The sequence below is a fragment of the Takifugu rubripes genome, chromosome 3 (assembly GCF_901000725.2).
Source record: "Takifugu rubripes chromosome 3, fTakRub1.2, whole genome shotgun sequence".
NCBI lineage: Eukaryota > Metazoa > Chordata > Actinopteri > Tetraodontiformes > Tetraodontidae > Takifugu > Takifugu rubripes.
The window spans coordinates 15,621,607-15,649,415 of record NC_042287.1 but is presented as its reverse complement, the minus strand read 5'-3'; the positions used below and the strand labels follow the sequence as shown (position 1 = coordinate 15,649,415).

Below are 27,809 nucleotides of genomic sequence, written 5' to 3'. Positions count from 1 at the left end.
TGCGGCTTATCTCCATCTTTAAACTTTCCACGAATTCGATCACGGCGGACCTTAATTTATCTGCCCATCAATTCAGGCACGCGGAGAATGCCAAGAGAGGAATCACGTGCTTTCTGTCCTCGAGAGAGATGGAGAGATACAGAGAGGGAGGGAGAGAGACATAGAGAGGGAGTGAGAGATACAGAGAGAGGGAGGGAGAGAGGGAGTGAGAGATACAGAGAGAGGGAGGGAGAGAGAGAGACATAGAGAGATGGGGAGAGATGGAGTGAGAGATACAGAAAGGGAGAGAGAGAGAGAGGGAGGGAAGGGAGAGAGACAGAGAGGGAGTGAGAGATACAGAGAGAGAGGGAGAGAGACATAGAGAGGGAGGGAGAGAGAGGAAGAGATACAGAGAGATGGAGGGAGAGAGAGGAAGAGATACAGAGAGAGAGGGAGGGAGAGAGACAGAGAGAGAGTGAGACATATAGAGAGGGAGGGAGAGATACAGAGATGGAGGGAGAGAGAGAGGGAGGGAGAGAGAGGAAGAGATACAGAGAGATGGAGGGAGAGAGAGGAAGAGATACAGAGAGAGAGGGAGGGAGACATAGAGAGGGAGGGAGAGAGCCATAGAGAGTGAGAGATACAGAGAGAGAGGGAGGGAGGGAGAGAGAGGAAGAGAGACATAGAGAGGGAGGGAGAGAGAGGAAGAGAGACATAGAGAGGGAGGGAGAGAGAGCTCCACCACTGTACTGAACTACACTATAAAAAATGAATGGTAGAAATCAGGGCAGAATTATTTCTCACACTAATCAGTCTTAATAAGTCGAAACTCCAATTTGTATTGGGCGTATTTATATTTTAACGAGTGTAAACACTAAAAACATTGCTTCTATGGTTCGACACTAATTTAAAAATCTAAGGATTGTCTTAGACGGTAGAAGAAAACGTCCATTGTATCCAAGTAAGTTTCATATATAGCTTTAAACTGCTTTTTTCGTGTAGATTTGTGATGAGTAAACTTGACCATCAATAAAAAAACATGACCAATACTACAGATAAGTATATGTTTAATAATGAAGATGATCAAATCTAAAATGTGATGACCTGATACAATGGATATTTAATAATTCTGGGATAACTTAAACATTTTTTCTGCATAAATGTTCTATATTCCAATACCAATAATATAACTCTGCTCTACAATCGCACGTCCACTCTCTTCTTTCACTCTGCACTCACACACACACACACACACACACACACACACACACACAATACAGCAAGCAATTTAAATTACAAAAAAAGTCACAAACGGATACTGTATAGGGTATTTTCTGGGCTTCCATAAACACTCGACGATAGATCAGTTAATTTTAATGCTACACTGAATTTTGAGGCGATCTCAGTTAGAAATGTCAGAACATTAAAGCTTACATCTGGTGAGGATGAGAACAGGTTTTAACTATGAAAACGATGAAGATGCAAAGATTATAATCGCGTTAAGAGAGAATGAGAGGGAGAAAAACAAAAAAGAGGTGGCGGGCCTGGCTTTGAAAAGCAGAACATGCTACATTTTCCCCCAGAATTCCACAAACAGGCACCTGTGCTGAGCCTCTCCTCCAGTCACTCATCTCAAAAATATTAAACTTTTAATTCGTATGCTCAAATAACACTTACCGCTAAAACACTGATCATAACGACTTCAAATACATGTGAAGATTTATCATATTCATGTAAAAGTTCACATTGAATGCAGTGGTTTCCTAGGCAAAATTAAGTGTGCTTTGAATGCATTAGATTTATTTCATAATACATTAAAATATTTATGTTAGCTGTAGGTGACAGAAAAACACTGGACTAAGCATGACCTTTTATGATGGAATTACATCGTAAACTTGAGGAAAGTCAAAGTAAAAAGTGTTCTAATGTTGAAAACCAAAGTTAAGGTTCCATCTGGAGAGACCACGCGCGTTTTTATCCGCGTAAATGCTAAAATCGGCGGCAAGCCAGGCGAAACCAGCTCATCTCCTAACAACTCTAACAGCACGACCCTGTACGATTAAATCTACGCAAACGGAAACTTCCCATACGCATTCTTACACCAAGCGCGCCCCTTCAACAAAAAGAGACGGAAAATGTTTCCTCCTCCGTAAAATATAAAACACAGCTGGCCACACACACGCAGCAGACATTTGTCGATAGAGTCTTCTCCACCAGCACGAGAACGTTACGCTTCTCCAACACATGATGTGAACAGTCACTGATATCAGCAGCATGTCGTCGAGGGGATTTATCAATGAGTTCCATAAGGCTAAAAACAAAAGAGGAGAGGTGGAACGGGCGGGGGGGGGGCGGGGCGAGCCGCGTCCCTGCGGGTCAGAACCACCGGGAACCAGGAGAAAAGGGGGCCAAAGTCAACCAAATTAAATAGAAAAAAATATTGGTTTTTCGTCTTCTTTGTGTCCGTATATCTATACTCCAGCAACGGCCGTCTTCCGTTCACTTCTGACGTTCCTGGAAAACATAAATCGACATTCGCACTCGTCAGTGTCGCGACCGCCAGCCGCAGGTTCTCACAAAAGGACGAAGGAATGAGGGTTAAACATCAGTCGGTCATTAATTAGTGAGGGATGATAAGTGGAAACATAAGTGGAAATGCAATAAAACAGAATGTTTTTATTTTAAAAAAAGATGTTTATTCATTTCCTCTCTTTTAGTTCAGTTTAATATAGAGAAACAAAATCATCCACTAATCTCCATAGCAACCCAGGGTACAATGAGAAAGAACTATATGAAGATGTATTTTTTTTTTTTTTTTAAATTGGTCCCGTTGCAGCAAAGTTGAGTCAAAGGAAAGAAAACTGAAAGACTTCTATAAATAAAGGTCTGTCGTCATCGCCACCATCACCAAAGCTGATGAGCTTCAGGCTAAAAAGGTTGGTCTGCACTGGTCCCAGTACAAAGTTTAAACAGGATTCCCTTTTAAAAACTCACACACTGACAGAAATATTAATAAATCACGGTGTTCCGGCCTCTGGCAGCTTCATTCGTCAGGACTGTTTACTTATCAATGATCCCGCAGCTATAATAAATACTGTAAAACATCTCAGTGGTGTTGGGTGGTGAGGAAGTTACCTTCTTTACCACCTCCTCCTCCTCTTGCTTCTTCTCGTAGTGGGAGAAGTCGTCAAAGATGGAGGTGGTGTGTTTGTACTGGGCGATAATCTTCAGGACCTGCTTTGCCTTTTCCAGCGGCACCTCTTGGGTGTCGCGCGAGTTGGTGACCGGCTTGTTGTCATTGTTCTCTAGGCGGATGTGGCGCAGCTGACTGTTGGGCACGTCCTTAACAAACAACCAGTTCACGTCAAACTTGCCCTTCCACTTGTCCTGCGCCCACACGCCGGCGCTCGTACCGTAGTCCACAGGCGAGCGCATCTCGGCCACGCCGCAGAAGTGCCCGCTGCCGTTGACGCTGAACAATAAATAGACCGGACCCTTGGAGTTCATGGCCCTGAAGGCCGAGTCCAAGCGCTTGTTGCCGTGCTCCGTGCTGCACCAGATGGAGTACTTGATGGAGCGGTGGATGTCGTCCTCGGAGTAGCTCTTGATGATGAACACGCGGCCGTTTTTCAGGTTCCAGTCAAAGTCCTTGGGGTTGTAGCTGTGGGCCGCCCGCAGCTTCTCCAGCACAGGGTGAGATTCTGCCCCCGGTTCTGGAGTGATGCCCCCGCCTCCGTTGCCGACACCGCCGCCGCTTGAGGAGCCGCTGCTGTCCAAGCTTCCGCTACCGTAGCAGAAGGTGCGGTTGCGCGGCGCCACCCAGCGTGTCTGAGGCGTCAGGGCGGAGTTGTGGTTCTGGTAGGAGGGCGGGGGAGGGGGAGGACCCTGCATGGTCATCTGCTGCATAAGGGACTGGGCAGACTGCAGGGACTGCTGAAGAGGGGGCAGCAGACTGGGGGCATGGGAGTGAAGCTGGGGCTGCTGGTGGTGATGGTGGTGGTGGTGGGGGGGTAAAGGCGGAGCTATCTTGGTAACAGTCCCTTTATTATCCCATGTATCAATGTCCATGTTGTGTTTAATTGGCGGAGGGGGTAAAGCTCCGCCGGCTATGGGTGTCCCAGGTTTGTTCTTGCTCTTTTGCTGCTGCAGTTTGGCAGGTTTACTAGCTATAGCAGCCCAAGACGTAGGTTTGGGAGGAGGCATTCCAATAGGTGTGGCGACAGCAGCGGCCACACTTCCACTGCCCCCAATGACTGAGCCGGGACTCTTCACCGCCGAGCCACTTCCTGTCACATCGCCACCGATTTTAAGGCCCAGCATGCCCTGTTCGATGCTGTTCATACCTGGAGCCTTGCTCAGTGTGTCACTGTGGAAACCAGTCTGCCCATCAGGTACTAAAGTGCCACCTAGAGAGCTGGGAGGATAACTATAGCTTCCCCCATAGGCCGAGCTCTGAGTCTGCTGGCCCTGGGAACCGCTGGTTCCCCAGGCTGAGAAAGCAGGGTTCTCTGGAAAAAAGTTAAACCTATGAGGATAGATGCTGCTGCTGAGCCCCCCCGGCTGTCCAAACACTGTGTCGTGCATGAAGTGGTGGTCTCCATTGCTGAGAGGGGCATATGGTGTCAGGTAGGGAATTGGCGGGTCACCACCTGTAGACCATGGAGCCTCACTCAGAGGGTAGGGAAACCCAATGGAGGGGGCATAGTAGCTGGACAGGTAAGGGTCTGTCATGGACTGATAGCTGTTATTCTGCAATAAAAATCAGATCTTTTGTGAGGAAAAGGAAGTGAGGTCGTAAGGAGGTGGATTACAGCGTCACAGTACCTGGTTGGACTGGTTGGTGAGATAAGGTTCAAAGTCTGTGTCGTGGACTGTATCCTTCTGGTGGAGGGAGCCGTTCTGCACCGACACTGGAAATGCTGCAACAAAACCAACCGGCTGTCAGAGGTGGAACATCCCATCAGCTTTACAGGAAAAACATCTTCTATCAAATTAAATTAGTCCCCAGTGGGGCCATCCCACAGACAAAACATTCTGGCAAGGAATTAAAATAAAAACTTGACTTGAACTAATTATTGAAGACAGATTAACGACTGCACAAGGTTAGGCTTTACAAAACTCTCAACTCTTATGTCCCGACCACAACACGACTTTTCCTGTTGGGATCGCAATTAGAAACGGTGCTAGTGAGGTCCAAAAGACGCCTTTCTCTCACCTTTGCTCGCATCTTGTCCCTTCGATGTCTAAGCAGCCACGTTGGGAAGAAGAATACATGCGAAGGGAGGGAAAATGGAAAGCTTCAGAAATATGACAAATAAGGTGCAAACTGACACTCCAGCGCCTGTGCTGAGAACATCACGGTGTAAAAGCAGGTGGACTGCCCAGCCACTGGAGGCTGTGGTCCAGGCCTTTAATTACCAGCAGGGACCAGTACTCTTGCTAACCTCCTCTCAAATTCGGCTAACTAAAAGCCTGAGCTGCGGCATCGTCCTTACAGTAGGATGCACCCACGGCATCTCGCCTCTGTGGAGGGATTAAATCCCGAAAAAAAACCCTGCTCCTTGCTTACCTGACTGTCAATGCTAGCGGCAGACATCATTCATTCACCAGGTGATGTGTTCGACTGAAGCCCTGACAAGACGTTCAGTGTGCGGACAGGCTAATAGCGGAGATGCTGCTCCTCGGCGTTACTTTGCTAACACTTGGATTCAGTTAGCGACGGTTATTCGCCGCCGTTTCTGCTCGGAGCGGACGCTTCTGCACTCGTTAACCGGCGGACACTCCGCGCTGTCCAGTCGGGGCTTCCAACGGCACCGACACCCCCTCAGCGTTAAATCAAAATCCAGCTCCGGCGGACCTGCTCACTTGCCCCAATGGCAGCTTCATCCGGGGTCTGCGAGCTGAGGCGGAAATGACGTCATGACGCAGAGGACGCGGGTAGTGCTACCCAGTAGCCGCGGTGCTAACGGTGTTTACGCGTTAATTATGTTATTATAATAATCAAATCGTTTCAATCCTACAGGTACTAATTGGGCCATTATATTTTATAAGATTTATTCTATTTAATTCAAAATTAGGTTAGGGTGTACATGTATATTAAGCATTAAGGTAGCCCCACTGATTAAAACTAGTTGCATCTGTATCAATAAATAATTAGCGTCCTTCCTGCGCTAAAATGGTTATAGTTCAAGAAAAAACGGATAGTAAAAAGTTCTAAGTTAGCATAATTTTAAGTTTTTTTCTTTAAAAAAGGTCCAAAAATAATTACTTAAAACCCTTAACTTTTACAAGTCAAATTGTCATTATTACTTACATTTCCAAGCTAAAATAAAAATGCATTTAACAAACACGAACAAAGATTTGCAACATAACTTCAGCTCCAAAACATTTCTTTTTACTTGACAGCATCAGTAGTGAGCCCAAGGTTTTGTTACAATACACAATGCATGAACAAATGTGGAGAAAAACAAGCCCTAAAGTACTGAAGTCTTCACATGAGCTTCAGCATCAGAGAGAGGCGTTTTTATTGACATCAGTAATCACACAAAGGCAGAAATGTCGTACTCTTCTGGCTGGTTCCCACATTTGTGTACCATCGTGTCCACAGCAGCCTTCTTTGTAATATTAGAGGAACACCTTGGATGTTTTTGAGTGCTGAATTTCACCAATGTAACTAACTGAAATAAATCAGACAAGACAATCACGATGGAGCTCAAATGACAAAAGAAAGTTGCCTCCTTCACCATGGACACTTACGGGCGTCGTCCTCTGCGAAGGCGCTGATGACGACGCAGGCGTTAACAAATCCCAGCAGCTAAAGGAAATAACCACGAAACAACACTCTAGAATAAATGACCTGAAATTTTAACTCTCAGGAAAGCAAACAGCACATTAATAGAGTGCTAATATGATAACGTTAGCAGCCTTTTAAATACGTTTGAGTAGAAAAAAAATCAGAATTGAAGATCAACAAATGCTGAATTGGCTCATTTCAACTCTAGATTTAATCGTTTTGGGTGTGGTTGTCTCACCGATACGACGCAGTGCAGGACCTCCACGTACTGGTATTCCAGCCAGCAGCTCGCCACCGTGGTCAGCTCAGGGTTTGCCTGCTTCTGCCAGCCGGAGGTCAGCAGGTCACACCGGGGCCCGTTGTCCTTCCACCAGGAGCGATGTAACGACACTCCCAGAGACAGAACATCACTCTCCTGGAGGGACACCGAGCTTGAAATTACACAAAAGGTTTATTTTTGTTTTCAGGAAGCAGAAAGGAAGAGTCCAATTTGGAACTTCACCTTTTTTTTTAACATATTAATGATCACAAGTACATTTATTATAGTTTACTTGAAGATTTTTAGTGTATTAGATGATCTTTCCTTTCAGCAAAGTATCTTTTGAACATCTTTATTTTGAATCTGAGGTAAATATTTTTTAAAGACACATATTTGTGTTGTATTCTATCATCAGGATCGTGGAATCCTGCGACAGTTCCTGGCATGTTCTCAGACTAGATGCATTAAGTGGCCGAAGTGTCGCTGCCCTTTAATTACCTGATGCCTACGTGTGCATCAGCTCTACCTTTGAAAGACGCCCCAGATCCAAATAGCTGACGAAGACGTTCCAGCCGACCCACAGCAACGTCCACAGAAGGTACTGACGGGACAAAAGAGGAAGTCATAAACTGCAAAATTCAGGTACAGAACCAGGATGAGGTCTCACCGAAACCTGCACTGGGTCACACCAAACAAGCCCAGGACGACCACGACCACGTGAAGGAAGTTAGTGATGATGGGAGCCCACTGATACCCCAGGAAGTCAGACACCTGCCTCTCCAGTGCTGTTATCTGGAATGGAGGGGGGGTGGGGGGTCAGCAGGGGGCAGAGAGATGGATTAGAGCCCCTGATGAGGACTCATCCTGTCAGCTCAGGCACCATTGTCCTGGCTTGTTCTTGCCTCACAAGGTTGTATTTTTCACTCTTAGAAGTTGTCACAGCAACTGAGCCCTTGCGGGGGGGGGGCAGAGTTGCACTTCATTGTGATGAGCAGTCACTCGTTAGCTTCAGCAGCTAATGTAGGTTATCATGGTATTTTTTCCATCGCTTAGTCTGGAACTATTTAACATGTTCAATCAGAAATGCTTTCAAGGGTTTTCAGAAAATTCCCCCCAAAATAAACATTTTAGTTGGTGTCGAACACCAGATTACAGATGACTTTAAACGTGGACGCAGATAATCTCACCACAGCACACGAGGGTCAGCCCGTCTCCTCCTCTCTGCTGGTTGGTTGTGGTGATGAAGCTGCGGAGAGGAACGTTTTATATCTCTCGCTCTCACACAAACACACACACAAGCGCGCACGCATACATACGCGCGCGCACACACAGGGAGGGGACAAATCTCTCCAGCGCCATGAGCAGATGTGTGAGAAAAGCCTTTTTGAGCTTCACCTCCCGAGAGAAACGGTGGTTCCACGGTGTATGAGGCGTGATTGATGACGCTGGGAACCTAACGAGCAGCCTGAGCGTGTTTATGTTTTTTTACCCCCATGTTAAATATTTTTTGGAAGCCACATCTTGAGGCAGTGGAAATTTAGGTATTTATTGTTTTTGCTGAATAGGAAATTTGTAGACATCAGTCGAACAACCTGTTATTGTACTACTTAACAAATAAACCGTTGTTTATTTCATAAATTGACTTTAATCAGAAGCTACAAGTACAAATAACAAACCTTTTATCAGGAATCTAGTTTTACAGCGATTCTGCATCTTTCAAGATGCAAACTAAATTTGACTTGAACTTGAAGAACATTCAAAAGCTACATTTATAAAGGGGCAGCATAGATATAATAGGAAATGCAAACAGTTCAGCAATTTGACTTTTTTGCAGCAACTTCAGTAATGTATAAATAAGTCATGGGGCCTGCTACTTAGAGACGTTTTCCCAGTCAACTCTGACCTCCACGGCCCGATCCAACCCTCCAGAAGGCTGCTTCCACCTCACTGGGGCACGGATCGCCCCTCATACAGCAACAGCGTCTCCTGCGCTCTGATAGGCGGCGGTGGAGACACGCAGTTCCCCAGGGTGACCAGCAGGCGGCGACAGAGAGCGCCACTCTGCCACGATTTTAATGGTTCGCGTGTTTACAAAATTTATGCGACGTCAAATGAGACAACATGTCAGAAAAGGTCGGATCAGCGCTGCTCAGCTCGCCTGGATGAGGTTGATTTGAGTGGAAATTCAATGTGGAGTCACACCGGAGTCAAACTGTGTTACTGGTGTCAGATCAATATAAAGAGAATTTGGAGTAAATCAAATTCAATAACGTGGTCAGTGACAGATCGCTAAAAACAATTTAATGGGATAAGTAACACCTGAAAGGAGCAAACTGTTTCATTATTGTGCCCTCATTAGTAGAGACATTGTTATTAAAATGCTCTCATGGATTCTTTATAAAGCGTAAAACTCCCAAATTACGCGTGCATTTTAACCACCTCAACGGGGCTTTTTTGAACGCTTTTTTTTTTCGTTGAAAAATAAAACATTGGAAACTTGTTATTCAAACTGCTGATTAAACCTGAGCCACGAACCTCCGGCAGGCACCGACAGATGCTCCTCAGCCACAGTCCACTCAGCAGCATCCCGCACTTCCACATCCTTCCGAGGGATGACGCTAAAACCAAAAGACGCATGAAAAATTGTGGGGTCTCCAGCTCTGCCTGTGTCACATGGAAGCACGGTAGCCGAGCCGAGAGGACGCGAGTACAGATGGAGGGGGCCTGAGGGACCGTGGAGGACAAACTTGGCACCCGGAGATAAGAGTGAAGGCGGCTGGACGGCAGGTCAGACACTTCCCAGCCTCCCTTCCGGCTGGGGAGCAGAGGACCGCGGACGGAGCGCACGACGGGGGTCAGCAGGCGCCGAGAGGATGTCACATGCAATATGCTGCATTCGTGTTTGGTGAGCCCCGACAACACCGAGCTATCGCCCGTGATTGATTATGCGCGCCTGGTCCGTGTGGAAGCAGAAGGAAGCGGCCGGGGTCGGTCGACGCTGCGTCTCCCCAATTCTTAGAGCTGAGTGAGTACAGCGGCGGTTCTAGCGCAGAGCCTGTGGCTGTGTGACAGTCTGGAGGGAGGTAAAAGAGGGGGGGGGGGGGGGGGGGGGGGGGGGGGGGGGGCGATCATTCATATGTGCCTATAGATTCAGCTCGATAAGCGACCCGCGCCGCGTACGCAGCATCGTTTTCTTCATCCAGATGTGGCCCGGCGCCGCTCCGCGTCTTTTTCTTTGTGCTCGCCCCGAATTTGCCTCATTTGCTCCCGTCATGCATTTAACACCGAGACACGTGTGCACCCACCTTACTGCAATGCCTTGGTGATTTAACCCCCCCCCCACCACCGCCCACCACCATTAACATGAGAGAACTTCATTGTGATTTGATCAGATCAGAGGCTCAGGACGCGTCCTTTTCCATCTCGGCTGAGCGGGAGCATAAAGATAATTAACGTTAGACCTTAACATTTAGCCTACACCCTCCCTCCCTTCCTTGACTCATAAAAAAAATGAGGGGGGGGGGCGCTTTGTCGTGCAAGTTGCCGGCTGACCTCAGGGACACAACATCCTTCCTCATCCTCGCTTTGATCTGAAAATAAATAAGCTTTGATGATTAGACAAGAAAAGGCGGGAGGGAATTAAAAGAAACGTGTGGCTACAGGCTCAATGCTAAAAAGCTGCATCATCCTGAAATTCCTCATTTCCTCTCAGTAACCTCCACCTGCTGGGGGGGGGGGGGGTTAAAAAAAATCATTTCCCAGATCTCCGCATGCTTTCCAGTCTGATCTGGAACCTGTTGTCAGCAGCATCGCTGCAGCTGAAGTCGTCAGAGCAAAGAGGCGAGCCGAACCATAACCATGTGTGTGTGTGTGTGTGTGTGTGTGTGTGTGTGTGTGTGTGCGTGTGTGTGATTGATGCTTACTGAGTGGCTGCCATCATGAGCCACGTCCACGCAGCCTCCCCTGACACAAACACACGCAGATGATTCAACTTCGTCGTTCTTTAAGGTCCATCAAAGCGTTGCTGGGGGGACGTGAGCGGGCGAACGAACACATAATTATTCTCTCATTGGCTGCGAGTAATATCGGGCGGTGTTTAGATCACAGGCCGGGTTACACAGATAAAGACCGAGCCTCAGCTTTCTTCCTCACAGGGCCGTGGTTAATCGTTGTTGCAAGCAAACATTTGACCTAATTCACATTCTCACACAATAGCAGCCTCCTCTCCCCCATCCCTCTCTCTCCCTCACACACACACACACACACACGGCTGTTATTTGTGTCACACAGGCTGAGGTTTTTGCTCCACATTAAGTCCCAGGTGCTTTATCCAAACCTGGGCAGATTTGAGGCTCCGGCCTGAACGCAGGACCAGCGACGACACCAAGACGGACGCACGCGCGCAGAAATTCCACGAATGTTGCTAGAAAATCAAAAGCCTGTTGGTGTTTTCTGGTGACACTACAGGGCTTAATGTGTTCCTAGAAAAAGCCCTTTTTTATGAGGATTACGCCATAATTCCTCCCTTGACTTTACGGCCTCTTTGGAGACCGTGTCTGCACCAGGAGCTGATTTATGTCCTCGTCGTTTGATGACTGAGCGGCTTTTCTGTCATGACCCCAATCAACCACCCCTTACAAATATCTTTTATCGCTAAAATAGTTTTTATTTACCTTCATGAAAGCAGTTTGCGGGGATTTAGAATTAAAAAGTAAATGTTCTAGGTCCATTTTTTAAATGAATTAACCTTGAATCTGGACATACCGTCCAGTTCATCCATAGGCTGCCGTCTCGTAGCCATGACAACAGAAATAAAGGACAATATGTCACCCCATCACTTAATCCAGCTGCAAGTAGAGAAGCCGGCAAACGTCAGGAAACGATGGCAGGAAGTGAACAGCTGGACGTTAACGTGAGTCCATCTTTGGCGGTCTGACTCCACTCTGGCGTAAAATCACGGAGGAGGCGGGATTTACGGCGGCGTCGAGAGCTGCGGCGGAGCAGACGCCTCTGAGTCAATCAATAAATCAACGGATCCACGCTTTTAATGGCCGGTTGGTGGAGAGGGACAATAATGCCAACAGATTCATCCAGAAATCCAGCAAAGGTCACACTTCTAATGTCCAAACACATTTAATGGCTCTGATTAGTGGCAAGAACTTGATTGTACCTCAGGTGTGTGTGTGTCTGTGTGTGTGTGTGTGTGTGTGTGTGAGTTTAGCAGAAATGCAGGTGTCACTGGTCCATTTGTGTTCACTGCCTCCAGTTGGCCGACTGTGACGAGGCAGCTGGAGGGCCAGAGATTACACTGCAGTGCTGACGGCTGAACACCGCAGGCAAAGGCGTCGGTGGGGGTGTGTGTGTGTGTGTGTGTGTGGGGGGGGGGGGGGGCAGTGGACGCACTCATGGAGACAGAGGGAACTGCAGGAGAGGAAGGCCGGGAAACCTCTTTGTGGCACGTTCAGCCTCCTCTTCTCATCTGCTGTCCGAGTCTTTGAACACCTGGCTCCCGCGCACGCCGTCCTCCCCTCTCTTCTCTTCCTCCACCCACCCGCACTCTCCCCTCTTTCTTCTCTCCCTCATTAGGCTTCTGTTTTTCCCATTGCTCCATCCACGCTCAGGCCTGTCGCCCGACGTGATTTCAGTGATCATCGCCGCTAAAGCTAACGCCGAGGGTGGCTAACGCAGTGGCACAAATAGAGTTTCAGGAGTCGTGTGCTACGCGTTAGCTCTTCCTTTGCATGTCTTGTAGCATTTGGAACCATTTGATCCGTTGCCCACGACGCCGGTGGTGCAGGTCACAGGAGGAGGAGACGGCGCCAGAGCGGTTTAGGAAGCGAAACCAGAGGAAGTTATTGCTCAGATGCATCTTTGCTTTCGTCATCCACAGGTTAAATTCTCTCAACACACCCTAAACTTTGTGTTTAAGCCTCAAGCTTCTTTTTTTTTGGATTGTTCATTTGCAAGATATCCCGCTGCCAAACGCGGAATTACGCGTCGGAGCAGAGAGGAAGCGGAGCGGCCCGTCTGCGCCTCATCCTCCTCAGCCTTTCAGGACCCTCCGCCCGCTGGCACCTCACGCTTCCCTCTCAATGAGCATGTTTGGTTGCATCTGAATGGCGAGAGACGGAGACGGCGTTTATTGGCGGACGTGAATGGCAGCCCTTGACACGCAGCTGAACCCCTGATTATCTCAGCTACGCTTTATTCCGATAACAAAGCAGGTGTTACAAATTCCACGGGCTTTCTTTGGCGCTCGCAGGTGCCGTTAAGGCAGAAAAATGCTCCGGCGCCGCCGCCACAGGAGCAAAAACGGCCGCTCGCCGTCTCCCCTTTTCCACTCGAAACCTCCCCCATCTGGATGTTTCTTAAAGGTTGGAAACCTTCGTAACCGAGCGCGCCCCCCCACCCCTGTGTCTCCAGATCCTGCTGAGACCGCGGCACCTCCTGAGCGTGCATGAGCTGTGAGAGCGCGAGTGTGTGAGAGCAAGTGAGCGCCAGCGCTCCCACATGGCCTCCATGCAGGACGGGCTGAACTTCACGGCTCCTCCCTACGGCAAGGTCCTGCTGCTGGGCGCTATCGCTGCTGCCTCGGCCTTCGTTGTCACGATCCTCATCGTGGTGCTCTGCGTGGGCTGCCAGAGGTGAGCAGAGCACACACACACACACACACACACACACATCAGATTATGCAGCACTTAGATTAGATCTGTGGAAACCTGATCCATCCAACCTGGACCAGGCAGAAGACTTCAGTTTGGTCTTGTAGTTTATCTCCAAGCTGCAGTTACTCTTCATGGCCTCCGGAGGCGCACCTGGTGCGACCAGCCCGCGCAGCAGCTAGCTCATTAGCGCGCTAAATCCGGTGCGTAGACATTTCCAGTACAGCAGCTAGTTTCCCCTTTTGATTTCTTTTTAAATAATGAAAAAAAATCAGATGCTTTTAGTAAATAAGCGTCCTCTCCACCGCCTGCGTGCAGATATGCAGCCAACACGCGCACGCTCACATGTACAGTCATGTAATGACTCAGTCGCATTTGGGCGATGACTCAGCACTGTTACAACAACACACGCACACGCGCGCACGAGCATCAGTGTGACGCCGACCGGTGTGACAGACTGATTGTGTTTCTCACAGGAAGGGGAAGACACACAATGTTCCCGGCGAGAGTGGAAAACACAGGCTCATGCACATGGTAGGTACACGCCACCGTGCACACGTTTGTGCTGCAGGTCGGTCAGAGGTAACGACAGGGACGCTTCTACAGTGTTTAACCGTGTGTGTGTGTGTGTGTGTGTGTGTGTGTGTGTGTGTGTGTGTGTGTGTGTTCAGGGTATACTCAGGCAGTCGAAGCTGCGGTCCATCAGTAAATCAGACGCCGAGATGAACAAGTTGAACTGCAACGGCAAAAGTGAGTCCGTGCACGAACACACGTCGCGCCGCCGCTGTAAACAAATAAATGAGCAACAAACAAAATAAAGCGCAAAAAACTGCGTAGAAACGAGCACAAAAGGGGATGAAAAAATCCAAAATAACGCAACGTAAATAAGCAGATGTGGAACGTAAGTCTGAGGTTTTGTTGTCGTGCCTCTTAGTGTGAATGTTCTCTCTTGTCCCACGAATAACGGTGCAGTGAAGGCATCGTTCTGCTTTGATCCCCGTTCTTTGGCTTTGATTTCTGATAGAGACACAAACAATCCACAGATCAGCTTTGATGATAAAATAGAGACATTCCCACCAGTGTCCCCAGCAGAACCAGAACGGTCTGATTCTGACCTCTGACCTCTGACCTATGTCCTCAAGGCAGGCAGCTTCCTCAGATCCCGTCTGGAACCGGAGAGGACGGCGAGCACACCTACTCCGAGGTGGGCCAGCGTTCCTCCGCGGCGCGCCCTGACGATACCCTCTACTCCATGGTGGGCAGGGCCGGACAGACGGACACGCCGGCCCCTCCGGCGGTGCCCGCCAACACTCCCGCCCCCCCGGACCCGGACGGGGACGTGGAAGGAGGGATGCCCGAGTCGGAGGCGCAGGTGATGTCGCCGCCTCACCCTCCGGAGACGGCCGAGTACGCCTGCGTCAGGAAGCTGAGGAAGGCGCCGCAGAAGAGGGACAGCGGGACGGACATGGGGGAGCCGCCGGCGCCGCCCCCCAGACACGCCCCCCCGTCGCATCCGGCCCCGCCCCCGCCACACCCTCACAGCACAAAGCTACCACGCAGAAACGTGGACGCCTTCAACGTTCCGGCGTTCCCGAGGGTTCGTAAAGCTTTTTTATTCACACCTGGAAACGGCGTAAAAGTGTGACAGAAACCGGTTTTACTGGGATTAACAGGCCTGAAGGAAATTAAAGGAAGTGGTTATACTGGGACAGAGTTTAAGTGGACTGGTTATACTGGGACAGAGTTTAAGAGGACTGGTTATACTGGGACAGAGTTTAAGAGGACTGGTTATACTGGGACAGAGTTTAAGAGGACTGGTTATAGTGGTTAAACTGAGAGATTTGATAAATAAGATGGTTTTATTGGGACAGTTAGTGTAAATAAACTGGTTATACTGGGACACAGAGGATAAATGACTGGTTATACTGGGACACAGAGGATAAATGACTGGTTATACTGGGACAGAGTTTAAGTGGACTGGTTATACTGGGACACAGAGGATAAATGGACTGGTTCTACTGGGACACAGAGGATAAATGGACTGGTTCTACTGGGACACAGAGGATAAATGACTGGTTATACTGGGACACAGAGGATAAATGGACTGGTTATACTGGGACACAGAGGATAAATGACTGGTTATACTGGGACACAGAGGACAAATGGACTGGTTATACTGGGACACAGAGGATAAATGACTGGTTATACTGGGACACAGAGGATAAATGACTGGTTATACTGGGACACAGAGGACAAATGGACTGGTTATACTGGGACACAGAGGATAAATGACTGGTTATACTGGGACACAGAGGACAAATGGACTGGTTATACTGGGACACAGAGGATAAATGGACTGGTTATACTGGGACACAGAGGATAAATGGACTGGTTATACTGGGACACAGAGGATAAATGACTGGTTATACTGGGACACAGAGGATAAATGGACTGGTTATACTGGGACACAGAGGATAAATGGACTGGTTATACTGGGACACAGAGGATAAATGACTGGTTATACTGGGACACAGAGGATAAATGACTGGTTATACTGGGACAGAGGATAAATGGACTGGTTATACTGGGACACAGAGGATAAATGACTGGTTATACTGGGACAGAGAGGATAAATGACTGGTTATCCTGGGACACAGAGGATAAATGACTGGTTATACTGGGACACAGAGGATAAATGACTGGTTATACTGGGACACAGAGGATAAATGACTGGTTATCCTGGGACACAGAGGATAAATGACTGGTTATACTGGGACACAGAGGATAAATGACTGGTTATACTGGGACACAGAGGATAAATGACTGGTTATACTGGGACACAGAGGACAAATGGACTGGTTATACTGGGACAGAGAGGATAAATGACTGGTTATACTGGGACACAGAGGACAAATGGACTGGTTATACTGGGACACAGAGGACAATGCCCTGTGTTCACTTGACGTGATATTTTACTTCCTGTGTGTTAGCAGCAGCGGGAGTGTGTCTCCAGCTGTGTGGTGCACTCCCGGTAACCGTGGGAGATGCTTTGTTTCCATGTGCGAGGGCAGCGAGGTCGTGCTCTCCCGGTGACCTGCGCAGAGCGGGACACGGGTGTACAAGCGTGCCGGCTGCTCCGCGGCGTTGTTGATGCAACACTCAGAAACTCCGTGAGCTCGTAGCTGCTGTCCTGCGTCACGGCACCGACGGAACCTCATTTAGTTCCTACAAACACGCCAGACGCTTCATTCCTAGACAAACGTGCATTTAATCTCCTGTTTAAACGGCCGCCGCAGCTCCAGATATGTTGTGTCCCGCCCGACAGGAGGTGATGTTCATGGGGAACGGGGAGCAGTACATCTGGAAGCCTCCAGAGGACGACGAAATGCTCGTGCACCAAAATAAGGCGCTGGCATCGCTGGGTGCTCACACGGTGGACAGCATCCAACCATCTGCTGCTGTGGTGAGCGACCGAACTCCAGTCTGTGCACCCGTCTCTCACTGCTCGCGCATTCGGGTCATTATTCCGCAACATTCCTCGGTTGAATCCCCCCATCGACAGTCGTAAAAGCGGCGCCTCTGGGTGGCGACGCTCAGTGGGTCCCTCCGGTGGCGGATCTGGCGGCCACGAAACCCCCCCCCCCGAGCCTCAATCGTGAGGCGTCTGCGCAATAAAGCTGTGGTGGTCTTTGATTTCAGGTGGCTGAGATGTACTCGAAGGTGTGTAAACCGGGCAAGAAGAAACGAGCCGTGCCGGGCTCTCCCCCGGGCAACTCCGGCTTCCGGACCTTGGGTCGAGGCGACCGGGACCGGGACCGGGACGGAGGGTTCAGCGTGGTTGTCAAACCCCAGACGTGGGCCCTCCAGGAGGGCAAAGCAGCCGGGGGGCCTCTCGATGACCACTGCTACGAGTCCATCGGGACGGAGGAGTGCGAACCGGCCTACGAGAACCTGGAGGGAGGCGCCTGGAAGAGGGAGCGGCCCCCCCAACACCTGCGCCACCCTGCGGCCACGGAGGAAGAAAGGCCAGCAGCCTCAGCAGCAGCAGCAGCCCCCGCCGCCGCCGCCCACGCAGCAGAACCCCAAGTTACAGCACCTGCCCGCCAAAGCCCTGCTGCTGCCGGGGGAGAACCTGTACGAGAGCATCGGCGACCTGAAGCAGGGCTCCGCCACCTCCAGCACCACCACCATCTTCACCTTCAACGACGGCATGGAGATGTACGTGACAGGGCTCTGAGCCAGCGGCTGCACTGTGAACCCCCCCCCCCACCATCCTTCCAGCACCAAGAGCGGCGGCGGAAGCCCCCGTCACGCCCACACATACGTACTGTTTACATTCTTGTCATGACGCCATGCCTCTCACGGGCTCCGAAGGCCTTACGGGCAACAGTGTCCATCCATTACGACGTGAAGCGAACCCAAAGGCGGCGAACAAAAGCGAGCACAAGACCATTGCGGCGCGATCTGTAGGTAACAGTAGCACTTCTATTTTATCAACACCACGCGTGCAAAGCACAAGAAAGCTAAATTTGAATCCCAAATCGCTCCCCCTCGATCCTCGGGGGGGTCAAAGTCGGACGCGTGTCGGCACAAGGTTGTGGGAAATGGCTCCGTAGCACTTAGCGGCCAGTCACGACGCCATTCAGGATGAAATTTAGATGATATTTTGAAAAAGCTAATCAAAATGGTTGAGAGCTCAGGGACCAAGAGAATCAAGTATGAAGAGTATTATCGAAGGGAAAGGTGCATATATTTTGCGATTCCTGCTATTGAAAAGACGAACGCCATCGCCATACACACGTGAGCGGGCGCGTTCCGCCCCCCCCCATCATGGACTGAACACTGTCTCCATGGCGTCTGTAAATGAAGTGTTTTACTTTGTTGATCCCGTTTCTGCACTTTGCCTGCTATAAATTGCATGCTTAAAAAAAAAAAAAGTGATAAAAAAAAAATCAAGCACTGTCATGTGGTACCTCTATATGAATGTTTTTTATTTTTTAATTACTGTTGTTGGTTGTTTATTTATTTTTTTATGGTGTTGCTTTACTTTTCAAACGAGGGCGTCTTCGGGCTCGGTGGAACTGCACACGACTCGAAACTAAAGAACTGACAGAGTCCTAAAGATGGAGGTGGTCCCTAAACACACACACGTGCACACACGCACACACACACACACACACACACACACACACGCACCATCGTCCAGCCCTGTGGTCGTATGAATCTGCTCAGTTTCTCCCTGCGCGTCATCGTGGTCCCCCCACGAAGGAACCTACTCGTTCTCTCTGTTCTGAGTGTTAAAAAAGAAAAAGAAAGAGCAGAGGATGACACACTCATCACATCCTGGACAGTTTCAGTCGAACAGTACCCCCCCCCCCCCCCCAAACAATGTGATTATACTGTATGTCGATGCGATGTGTATGTACATTACAAAAGAGAAAGAATAATAAATATATCATTAGTGTCAAGCAATCTATCCTTTTCCATCATGTTTAATTGTGTTTTTGACTTATCTTGTGACACAACCTGCGAAACAGCTGCAATGTAAATTTCCGTGTGTTCTGTTTGTTGTTTTTTGGAGCCATGAAGCTAACGGTGTGTTCTCGGAAAGCCTGGCTAAGTTAAATGTGGCAGCTACTGTGTGTTTGCTCTTCAGACTTACAGGGTCTTGTACTCAGAAGCGTGTAATTAAGTGCTAAAAGTGCAAAAGATTGTAATGTTTTATATCAAGATTACTATTCATGAAATGTCAGTCAAGTTTATACTTTTGTAATAAAGTGGCACAAAAAAAAAAGACGGCTCATCTGATAGTGTTGTGTTATTAAGAATTAACACAAACCGACGAGATCGGAACCCCGTGCGTATCATCGTCTCCTTCCTTTGTGAGCAGCCCTACAACCTCACCGTGGAGTAGGTGCGCGTGCACGTACGTGCGAGTGGCATCGGCATGTTTATTTGATGTGCGCGAACGTCAGGGCGCACGTGCGGAGAGTAGAGGGGCCTGCGTCTGAGTAGCTGTGCGGGAGGAAGGGGGGAGAGAGGGGGAAAAAAATAGGTCACCCCTTAAAACAAAAAGCTCGCAGTCAACATCGCAACTGTCTGCCGAATTTTCATTGGCCGGCTTGTCTCCATGGTAACAGGTTAACCTTGAGGCAGTAGTCACATGGGCGAGTGAGTCTTATGCTGTCTTGGAGAATACGGAGCGAGTCGCGTGACATCCGTGATCACGGTGTCACCCTCTCAAAAAACGACGAGGCCAAAAAAACGCGCGTTGGAGCGCACGTGCACGTGTGTGTGGGTGCTGTAGGTGTGAAGATGATAGAACATTCACAGCTTATGCGGCGTGTTAATCTCGCCGTCGCAGGAGCATGAATGACTGCACACACATGAATGGAGGCTGAAAGATTCATTGAAGGTGCAGGACGGACGGCAGAAATGATAAATGAGAGACTGGGGGGCCACCAGTACCACCAGCCTCACCAGGACGACTGGACTGGGAACACAGCAGCCAGGAAGGGACATTTTATTGCTCGTTTTGTACCCAGGTTAGGAATAAAATAATTAAACACGTGGTCACGTAGACTAAAATAGTCCTGAAATCTGAACACTTGTAGTAAAGAAGGAGTCTGTTGCTCCTCCACTGTACATGGACCCCGGCCTCTCCAGAGGGATGCAGATGCTCAGTGAACCGCTGAGCGGCTAACTGGGGGCGACAGCGCCCCCCTCAGGCCACGGAGTGCATCACAAGTGGAGCTGGGTGGCCTGGATCTGAACCCTGAGAATCACGGGAGCGTGATGAACGCGGCCCTGACCTCGAACTGGTGAACCACACCTCCCCAGCCGGCCCAGAACCCAAACACGGCGTCCTGGCGACAAAGACTCCGTCCGTTCGTCTGAGAGCGGCGTGATAAAGTATTGGACACAATAAAACCCCACAAAATTAGATAATAAGCAGGAATATTACAAACAGGCTGAAACAATGTCAGGATGGGCTTGAGCATATAATAATTTAAAAAATCATCAGTGTCTTAATACATTTCTTAATACAGCCCCCCCCCAGAAAACAGTTAGAAAACATTCATGACGCCTTAGAAAACTCTGGTGGTTACAAAGACCGAGGATAAACTCCCTAAGAATAGAACGGTGTCTTCTGTACAGCACCAGGACAATATTGGCACTAAAAATAGAACTGAAAATGCTTTGATGATGAACTGGGACTCGTAAACTACAGGCCTGGCACCTGTACAGGAGCGTCTTCGGCTTTTTGGAGGCGGCTTTTGTGTCGGCGCGACGGCTCCTCTTGGTCTTCTTCGCTCCAGCTGTCGGTGCCATCGGTTCCAAAGTACCGGTCCCCAAAATCCCCTGAAAACACAGGAGAGTCGGCTCGGTTCAACACACGGAACCACCAGCTGTTTAATGTTGTTCGGAACCATAAAATCCTGATTCACCGCAGCTAATTAATTTCAGCTACAGAACTCATTAAATATTCATCTCAATGTTGGCGTGTGATGTTTAATTATGTGATTCATTCGTTCACTTATGTTTACAGACGACCTTCTGGTCCAACCGCGGGAGTTTGCTACGCTGATCCGGAGCACAATAATTCCATTAGAATCGGTGGGACCGTCTGACGTGCGGAGCCTTTTTTTTTTCTCTTCGACTTCCTGTTTCTTCAGCGGCGTCGCCACTCACCGATACCAGGCACCACGTGTAAGAGGTCGTCCAGGCTCTTGTCCACGGCCGTGGTGATGATTTTGACCTTGGGGAAGGCGTAGGCCACAGAGTGGACGCCCAGCTCCGCCATCAGCAGCGAGACCAACACGATCTGGTCCTCCCGCACCTCGTGATCCTGCGCGCACACAAATAGTTCCCTCACCAACTGAATTCTTTTTGACGCTGTGACGTGTGTTTGCGACGTAAAGCCGCGCGTGTGCCCGTACGTGCACGGCAGCGGCCTGGCCGAGCTGCGGGGGGGGGGCTCGGTTTTAACCGGTTTTACTGCAGAACATGGACGCTAGTCTCCACCCACCAGCAGGACTCGCACTGCCATCATGGCCGCAGCTCCGGTGGAAACTGTGCTGTCCATGAGGATGACATGATCTTCGCTGATGTCTTTGGGCAGACGCAGGTAATGCAGCTGGCGAGGCCGCGGGGGGAGGAGACAGGTTGCCATGGTTACAGAAGCAGGAAGGGTATGGTTACCACAGAGACACATGTTATGTGGAGGAGAGAAAAGAGGCGATTAGGAAAAAAAAAAAAAAAAGGATCTGCTGCGACTCACCTCCGGTTCTCCTGAATCCACGTTGGTCTGGATCAGGATCTTGCCGATGCGGACGTCCTTGCACACGGCCCTCAGGGCGGGCTCCATCGTCTCGCCGGCGCGGAGGACCGACACGCCGGTGATCTGTGGAGACGAGGATGGATGAGCGGAGGAAAACCTCCTGGAAACACAACCGTCACTCACCCCTTTCCCGTCGTAACGCCGGCCTTCGTACTCGTGACCCTGCGGCGTCTGAACCACGCACGTCTGCCGGAGGAGAACGAAAAAAATAAGACAGCAAAATACGGCTGACGACAGCAGCCACACCTTTAACACGAGCGCGCGCTCACCTGAGACGGCAGGAAGGTCAAAGCGCGCTCTATCAGGAGCCGCATTAGTCTCTTGGAGTAGAAGATGAACTCATCTCGGCTCGTTTCTCTGTTTCTGCATCGGGGGGAAGAAAGAGGGGTTGAAGATCAGACCCGTGCCTGGACAGGCGGGGACGTGTCCGAGCGGCGGCCGGTACCTGATGATGGTGTGCAGGCCTCTCACCTGCGGCGTGCTCTCCAGCACGCTGAGCGTCTGAGGCAGCGGCTGCGTCTGCTGAGCAGAGGCCAGGAGCGCCCTGAGGGCAGGGAAAGCAAAAGGTTAGTCTGACGAGTCTGATGAGGCGCCACATCCAGAGCAAGTCCAGACAGGTTAGGATGTACTGTGGATGAAAGAAAAGGAGATAATAAATATGAACCGGCGTACCTGACGCTAAGCTCACGCTGCAGGAAGAGAGGAAAAGAGGAGTGAAAAAGGAAGAGATTTGGTGAGAACAGCAGCATCTGAGCTCAGATGGAGGCGTTTCTGCTGACGGATCAGCCCTGACAGTTTCAGGTCTTTTTGTGCTTCTACTCCCTGACGAGGGGACGGAGGATTTAAACGGCTTTCTTTCCAGAGCACAGGCAACAACAAGGACGACGTCTTAAGATCACTTTAGCGGTGATAACAGGAGGCGGGTGTGTGACTCGACACGAGCCGGAATATGTTGCGACAACTTCGGCGGCTTCTTAAACTCAGCTAAATTTGCTGCCACCAGATCACATTTAAAGCTTTTCCGTTTTGACTCGCGGCAACAAGGACATTTGCAACCGAACGTCTCATGTGGTGAGAGACGCTTAAAAGATTAAAGGACTCAAATGTGATAAAATAAACAGATGATACATGATTTTACTACTAAATTAGATCAAAGGGAGGCAGGCTCAAGTGCAGCAGCAGGGGTTCTGCCACAAGGTGGCGCCATCCTCTCAGTCTCCCGTGACTCACCTCCTCCAGCTGGCTGTGAACGTGCTGGACTATCAGATCGATGGCCACCATGTTTCCACCACCTGAGGAAGAGACCTGTGCATTAGCAGGCGAAGACGCGCATCTCCAGAGCTAACGAGCTGAGTAATGAGGCACAGATGAGTGGGGAGGGGACCCCGACGGCCTCACCTCTGGGCACAACGATGTCCGCCAGCCTCATGGTGGGTTCGATGTACTGCTCAAAAGCCGGTTTCACAAACTTGTTGTACTGCTTGATGACGCCTTCGATGTCCCGCCCGCGCTCTGTGATGTCCCTGCGGAGCCGGCGGACCAGCCGGATGTCCGAGTCTGTGTCCACGAAGATTTTCATATCCAGGAGCTGCAGAGGGAGAAAAACAAACTGTAATTTTCCTGTAATTTTAAGCTGCTTCGTGTGACCAAAAAATCCTGCACATCAAAAACGCCTTACTTGAAGAAGCTCCTTGTCTGCAAAAGACATAATTCCCTCAAATATGATTACGCTGGCACCGTACACGTTCTTCTGCAAGAAGACAAATGGATATTTTGGAACATTAAAGCTGCGGAACTTCTTTTCATCTTTGAAACATGAAACCACAGAAAACACTGAATGCATCATTTACAATCTGTCACAATCTGTTACCCCAGATAACACATTGAAAATAATATTAACATCTCTCTCAAATGTTTACATCCAGATCAGATCACTCCACCAATAAACCAGTCAAACTGGGCGTTTGTTCTGGGAATTTGACTGTACTCAGGAACTGGCATGCGTAACGCACAGTTCCACCGACAGGCGGTGCTGTTTGACGGACTGAAAGTAAACTCACCCTTGGCAAACAACTCGGTAAAATAAATACACACAACATAGTTATTGAGTGTGGTCACACCGATGATGATCCTCAAAGCCTTACAGCTGTGCTTTTATTGTGGTAAAAGAGCGAGGCATGTGGTCCCCGAGCACTCACCCAGTCTTTCTGCCTCTTGTGTGTAGTGAAGTCATAAACGGGGATCTTCACACTCTTGCCCTGCTTCAGCTTCCGCACGGTGGCGACCAGCAGCTCGAAGTCAAACGCCCCGGGATGGTCAAAGTTGTAGTCGTTGCTCGCCGCCAGAGTCTGCTCTTCTGGGGACAGAACCTGCAAAACAAAACCCGTCCGTCAAAGCCTGATGGCCTGGACAATTTCATGCTTGTTAACAATAAAAACGATTGGGTTTTTTTTTCTGACCTTGTAAAAAGAATCCATGGACAGCAGCACGACCCACGGCACATCCAGCGCCTCGATGATCTTATTGGCAACTGTGGTCTTCCCTGAGGCGCTGCCGCCACACAACCCTGCACACCCACAGTATTTCAGAGGCTCGTTTGTGTGTTTTCCAGAGTGTGGCTAATGTTGCCTGGCATTGTGAGTGTGTGGTGGCTGCAGTAGTCACAGCAGATGCTGCCAGTTCAAAGAAAATGGTCAGAACTCATCATACCAATGACGAATGCCTCCTTTGACTGTGCGCCATGCTCGTCATACCAGGGAGGTCGGCCAGCTGTGTAGATGGTGCGTGTTCCCGTGCGCAGCAGAGGAGGTTCTGATTTGCTGTGTGAGGTGGTGCTTTTCCTCCGAGGGGCTCCGGTGGGGGGCAGGAGCCGGTCCAATGAGTCCTCCCCGCTGCTGCAGGGAAACGACACAGAGGCTGGCAGGTTAGAACACACAGGTGAACACACAACCAAAGCACTCCGTGATGTCACCATTATGGAACTGTTACTTTATGAAGTCATTATTGGAGTTAACAATAGATTCAGATCCTTTATTGTCCCACACCGGGAAATTTAGAGTGCAACAACAGCAAGAGCACGCAGAGAAAAATAAGATAAAATCAGATAGAACAGGATTTGGGATATACAAAGAGGATGTATATTTACAATAATCCAGATAAATGGATACTCGGCCTCTGTGTACCTGTACATAGTACAGAGGGTGAATACAATATACATATCAGAATATATAATATTCAGTAGGTGGGAAAACCAGATTTTCCATTTTAAAATGTATCATTTTTTTTAAACTGGTCATTAAAATAGCATCTATATACCAGTGGATGCCTTTATCACATTTTTCCTTGAAATTTTCAGGATTGTTTCCTAATAGTTTCGAGTGTGTTTTATTTTTGTCCGAAAAAGTTTTGTTATTGTCCGACATAAAAGGGCTACCGATGTGAAAATAGTTCCACGCCATGGTTCCGGTCTATATTTAACTCGGACACTTGAGCCCGTTTTTTTTTTAATATACTATAGTATTATTAGCTGAATAATGAACCGTTTGTCAGTGAATGCCTGTTGTGTTTTTTTTCTTTATTTTTTTATTTTCTAAGTCAATATAGAGAAAGACAAAAATAAGACGAAGATAGAGAAATTTCCTCCCGGTCACTGACCTCCCCTGTAATACACCAACCTCACCACAAGGGTGCGCTAATACCTACTATAACGAGAGCTTTAACTTTTATAACCATACACAATTCAAAGAGCATGTTCTGCTCTAAAACAATAAACAATACGCCATTTAAATTGCATTTCATTAAAAAGTGAAATTTAAAACTTAAACTCTACATATTGATTAATTTGATGAGCAATTCGTGATAGTTTTTGTAGCTTTGGCTTGGTTACAGGGAGGATTGTAATTTAGGATTATTCTCAGATTCCACAGCATTTGAAAGTAGACACCATGGAAAAAGAAAGACTAATCTTATTTTACACACAGTGTATTCTGTACCCGAGGACATATAAATGACAAAGAACCCGTCTCTGTGTGTGAGGGGTGTTTCCAGAACAAGAAGCACCAACAACATTTTAAACATTCCAAAATACCTGCAGAACAAAATTATGCATTTTCTCTCCTAAGTTTAATAGCAGTTTTCTGCCCTGGGGTCTAATCCAGTTTTCTGCAGATATTCACACACTGTCTGATCCTGACTGGCATCCCAGTAAATAATTTATAGGTTATAAATTGTTTTAGAGACAATAACCAATGCGAAGGTGTCAAAGTGAGCTGCAGGTCCCACCACTATAGGAAACCAGCAGTGCACACAAGCCTAACTGGGAAAGAAACTAATGATTATTTTGCATTTTCCACCGATGCGTTTCATAATTCTGCAGCCCCCTGCTGAGACAGAGCAAGGCTGAAAAGCCAAAATCCCGACAGTAACCCAGATCCTGCTGACCTCTCAACAACCCCTCAGTTTACAGATTATATTTATAGCTCCATATAGTGCCTGAGAATACCCAGAACGTGAAGTTAAAGACAGAAAAAAGGGAAAAAAAACATTCACATCTTACCTGCGATCAGACCTCAGGGACCAGCAGCCAGAGATTCTGGCTCCTGTGCCCTCCAGCAGAGTCACATCGGACCCGTACGACAAACGCCTCTCCTCCGGCTCACCTGTTGCCATGGCAACCAACCTTAACACACCACCGCCTCAATAAGCCTCAAACCCAGGCCTGTGTCCATGAAACCATCAGTGAAAATGACCGGTCACACTCATCTCCTGACTGCCGCAGGGTTCTCTGACCGCATGGTGTGTGCGACCGTCACTAAGAGGATCACTGAGACGGCAGGAAGGGCGGCTTGACTGGTATTAACAGAGGAATCTGCCAGTCAAAGCAGGGCAGAGGGTGTCTTCTGGTGTAAAATAAACCAACCTATTCCTGAAGAGGCTCCAACCCCGCCACCGCAGCTGGAGCCTTACCTCCTTTGTTAGGGTCAAGTTCAGTTTAACATCCTCAGATTCTAAAGAACATTTCTGAAGCGGATGCAACAAAACTAGCACGATGGTTGTGTTGATTCGGCGTGTAACCGTTTGGACCAGTGTGCACAGCATCTGCAACAGGAAGTGGAGGGTGACGTCACCCCTGGGGGGGGGGGGGGTTAGGCCACAAACAAACTCACCTAAGAATGTGTTAATTATACACACAACTAAAGATAACACCTACAAATCACATTTATCCTTTAATGCTTTATCCCTTTAAAGGGTTAAAGGTCTTGGTACAACCAAAACTCGACAAAAATAAAACAATGAAATATTGTCATCTATAAGAGTCAAACACAATTTTCATCACAGGGGAAATTAATTTATCTTGACCAAAATCACACAAAGCGCGACAGTGAAATAAATATAATATCTGGGAGTAGTCTTCTACAACTACTACTACTAAGTTGATCTGAAATATTACATATTAATATATATAACATCAAATATGGAGAGACGCGCCAGACTGAGCAGCACGACTGTGGTTAGCGTAACCTTGCGCGATGGGCAGGTTGATTAAAAAAACCCAACAATTTCGACACAATCATTCAAACCGCGTCAGAGAAACATTTTGATACCTGTCCGAGCGGGACGACATTGTTCTGCCAGACTCCTGTTCCACTGAGATTCTGCGACCTCGAAGCCGGCATCGGCTGATGAACGCCATGGATGCCGCCTGTCCACGCTGGGGGATTGTGGGTAATGTAGTGTCTTCGTAGCTCCGAGGAAATTCTTGATTGTGAAGGATTG

At 48.7% G+C, this 27,809-nt stretch overlaps 4 protein-coding genes across 10 annotated transcripts; 1 reads left to right on the top strand and 3 right to left on the bottom strand.

Moving 5' to 3' along the window:
- Window positions 1–1,029: 1,029 nt before the first annotated feature.
- ythdf1 (YTH N6-methyladenosine RNA binding protein F1) lies at window positions 1,030–5,894 on the bottom strand. Of its 2 annotated transcripts, XM_011602751.2 has the most exons (5): window positions 5,549–5,894; window positions 5,195–5,222; window positions 4,804–4,898; window positions 3,115–4,728; window positions 1,030–2,493 (listed from the first exon to the last, which is right to left on the bottom strand). In XM_011602751.2, the coding sequence occupies exons 1-5, from the start codon at window positions 5,576–5,578 to the stop codon at window positions 2,479–2,481; spliced, it is 1,782 nt and encodes a 593-aa protein (XP_011601053.1). In that variant the 5' UTR covers window positions 5,579–5,894; the 3' UTR covers window positions 1,030–2,478. The 2 variants fall into 2 exon arrangements, with proteins under 2 accessions (XP_011601053.1, XP_011601052.1); XM_011602750.2 differs by lacking the exon at window positions 1,030–2,493 and having other exon boundaries at window positions 2,658–4,728.
- Window positions 5,895–6,439: 545 nt separating this feature from the next.
- LOC115249107 (sodium/potassium-transporting ATPase subunit beta-1-interacting protein 3-like) lies at window positions 6,440–9,632 on the bottom strand. Its single transcript, XM_029833417.1, has 6 exons — window positions 9,567–9,632; window positions 7,699–7,823; window positions 7,558–7,632; window positions 7,011–7,203; window positions 6,736–6,793; window positions 6,440–6,656 (listed from the first exon to the last, which is right to left on the bottom strand). The coding sequence occupies exons 1-6, from the start codon at window positions 9,630–9,632 to the stop codon at window positions 6,604–6,606; spliced, it is 570 nt and encodes a 189-aa protein (XP_029689277.1). The 3' UTR covers window positions 6,440–6,603.
- Window positions 9,633–9,777: 145 nt separating this feature from the next.
- Window positions 9,778–18,077, top strand: LOC101079652 (uncharacterized protein C6orf132). The gene is given in 8 exon segments (XM_074084910.1): window positions 9,778–9,936; window positions 13,455–13,675; window positions 14,170–14,227; window positions 14,365–14,443; window positions 14,836–15,290; window positions 17,019–17,156; window positions 17,393–17,673; window positions 17,675–18,077. Coding segments are annotated over 7 exon segments (1,401 nt in total). The 5' UTR covers window positions 9,778–9,936; window positions 13,455–13,541; the 3' UTR covers window positions 17,931–18,077.
- A 2,007-nt stretch (window positions 18,078–20,084) lies between these two features.
- On the bottom strand, window positions 20,085–27,757 carry uckl1a (uridine-cytidine kinase 1-like 1a). 6 transcript variants are annotated; one of them, XM_029833516.1, is made up of 16 exons: window positions 27,638–27,746; window positions 26,590–27,131; window positions 24,744–24,928; window positions 24,494–24,600; window positions 24,233–24,403; window positions 23,713–23,784; window positions 23,433–23,622; window positions 23,265–23,326; window positions 22,707–22,723; window positions 22,480–22,578; window positions 22,304–22,397; window positions 22,158–22,220; window positions 21,975–22,097; window positions 21,723–21,830; window positions 21,386–21,542; window positions 20,085–21,055 (listed from the first exon to the last, which is right to left on the bottom strand). In XM_029833516.1, the coding sequence occupies exons 2-16, from the start codon at window positions 26,700–26,702 to the stop codon at window positions 20,919–20,921; spliced, it is 1,698 nt and encodes a 565-aa protein (XP_029689376.1). In that variant the 5' UTR covers window positions 26,703–27,131; window positions 27,638–27,746; the 3' UTR covers window positions 20,085–20,918. The 6 variants fall into 6 exon arrangements, 5 of the variants coding, with proteins under 5 accessions (XP_029689376.1, XP_011601051.1, XP_029689379.1 ...); XM_011602749.2 differs by lacking the exon at window positions 26,590–27,131 and having other exon boundaries at window positions 27,638–27,757; XM_029833519.1 differs by lacking the exon at window positions 26,590–27,131 and having other exon boundaries at window positions 24,494–24,706; window positions 24,788–24,928; window positions 27,638–27,757.
- Between the last annotated feature and the right edge of the window lie 52 nt (window positions 27,758–27,809).

Bases quoted from the DNA above. Each gene is read 5' to 3' on its own strand.
- ythdf1 (XM_011602750.2), bottom strand. From the start codon at position 5,578: ATGATGTCTGCCGCTAGCATTGACAGTCAG. The intron at 5,223-5,548 runs GTAAGCAAGGAG...GTGGCTGCTTAG, and splicing joins CCGCTAGCATTGACAGTCAG to ACATCGAAGGGACAAGATGC. The intron at 4,729-4,803 runs GTACTGTGACGC...TTTTTATTGCAG, and splicing joins TCACCAACCAGTCCAACCAG to AATAACAGCTATCAGTCCAT.
- LOC115249107 (XM_029833417.1), bottom strand. From the start codon at position 9,632: ATGTGGAAGTGCGGGATGCTGCTGAGTGGACTGTGGCTGAGGAGCATC. The intron at 7,633-7,698 runs GTGAGACCTCAT...TTGTCCCGTCAG, and splicing joins GTGACCCAGTGCAGGTTTCG to TACCTTCTGTGGACGTTGCT. The intron at 7,204-7,557 runs GTAGAGCTGATG...TGTAATTTCAAG, and splicing joins ATCTGGGGCGTCTTTCAAAG to CTCGGTGTCCCTCCAGGAGA.
- uckl1a (XM_029833516.1), bottom strand. From the start codon at position 26,702: ATGGCAACAGGTGAGCCGGAGGAGAGGCGTTTGTCGTACGGGTCCGAT. The intron at 23,785-24,232 runs GTGAGTGCTCGG...GTCTTCTTGCAG, and splicing joins ACAAGAGGCAGAAAGACTGG to AAGAACGTGTACGGTGCCAG. The intron at 21,543-21,722 runs GTGGGTGGAGAC...GTGTGCGCGCAG, and splicing joins TGGCAGTGCGAGTCCTGCTG to GATCACGAGGTGCGGGAGGA.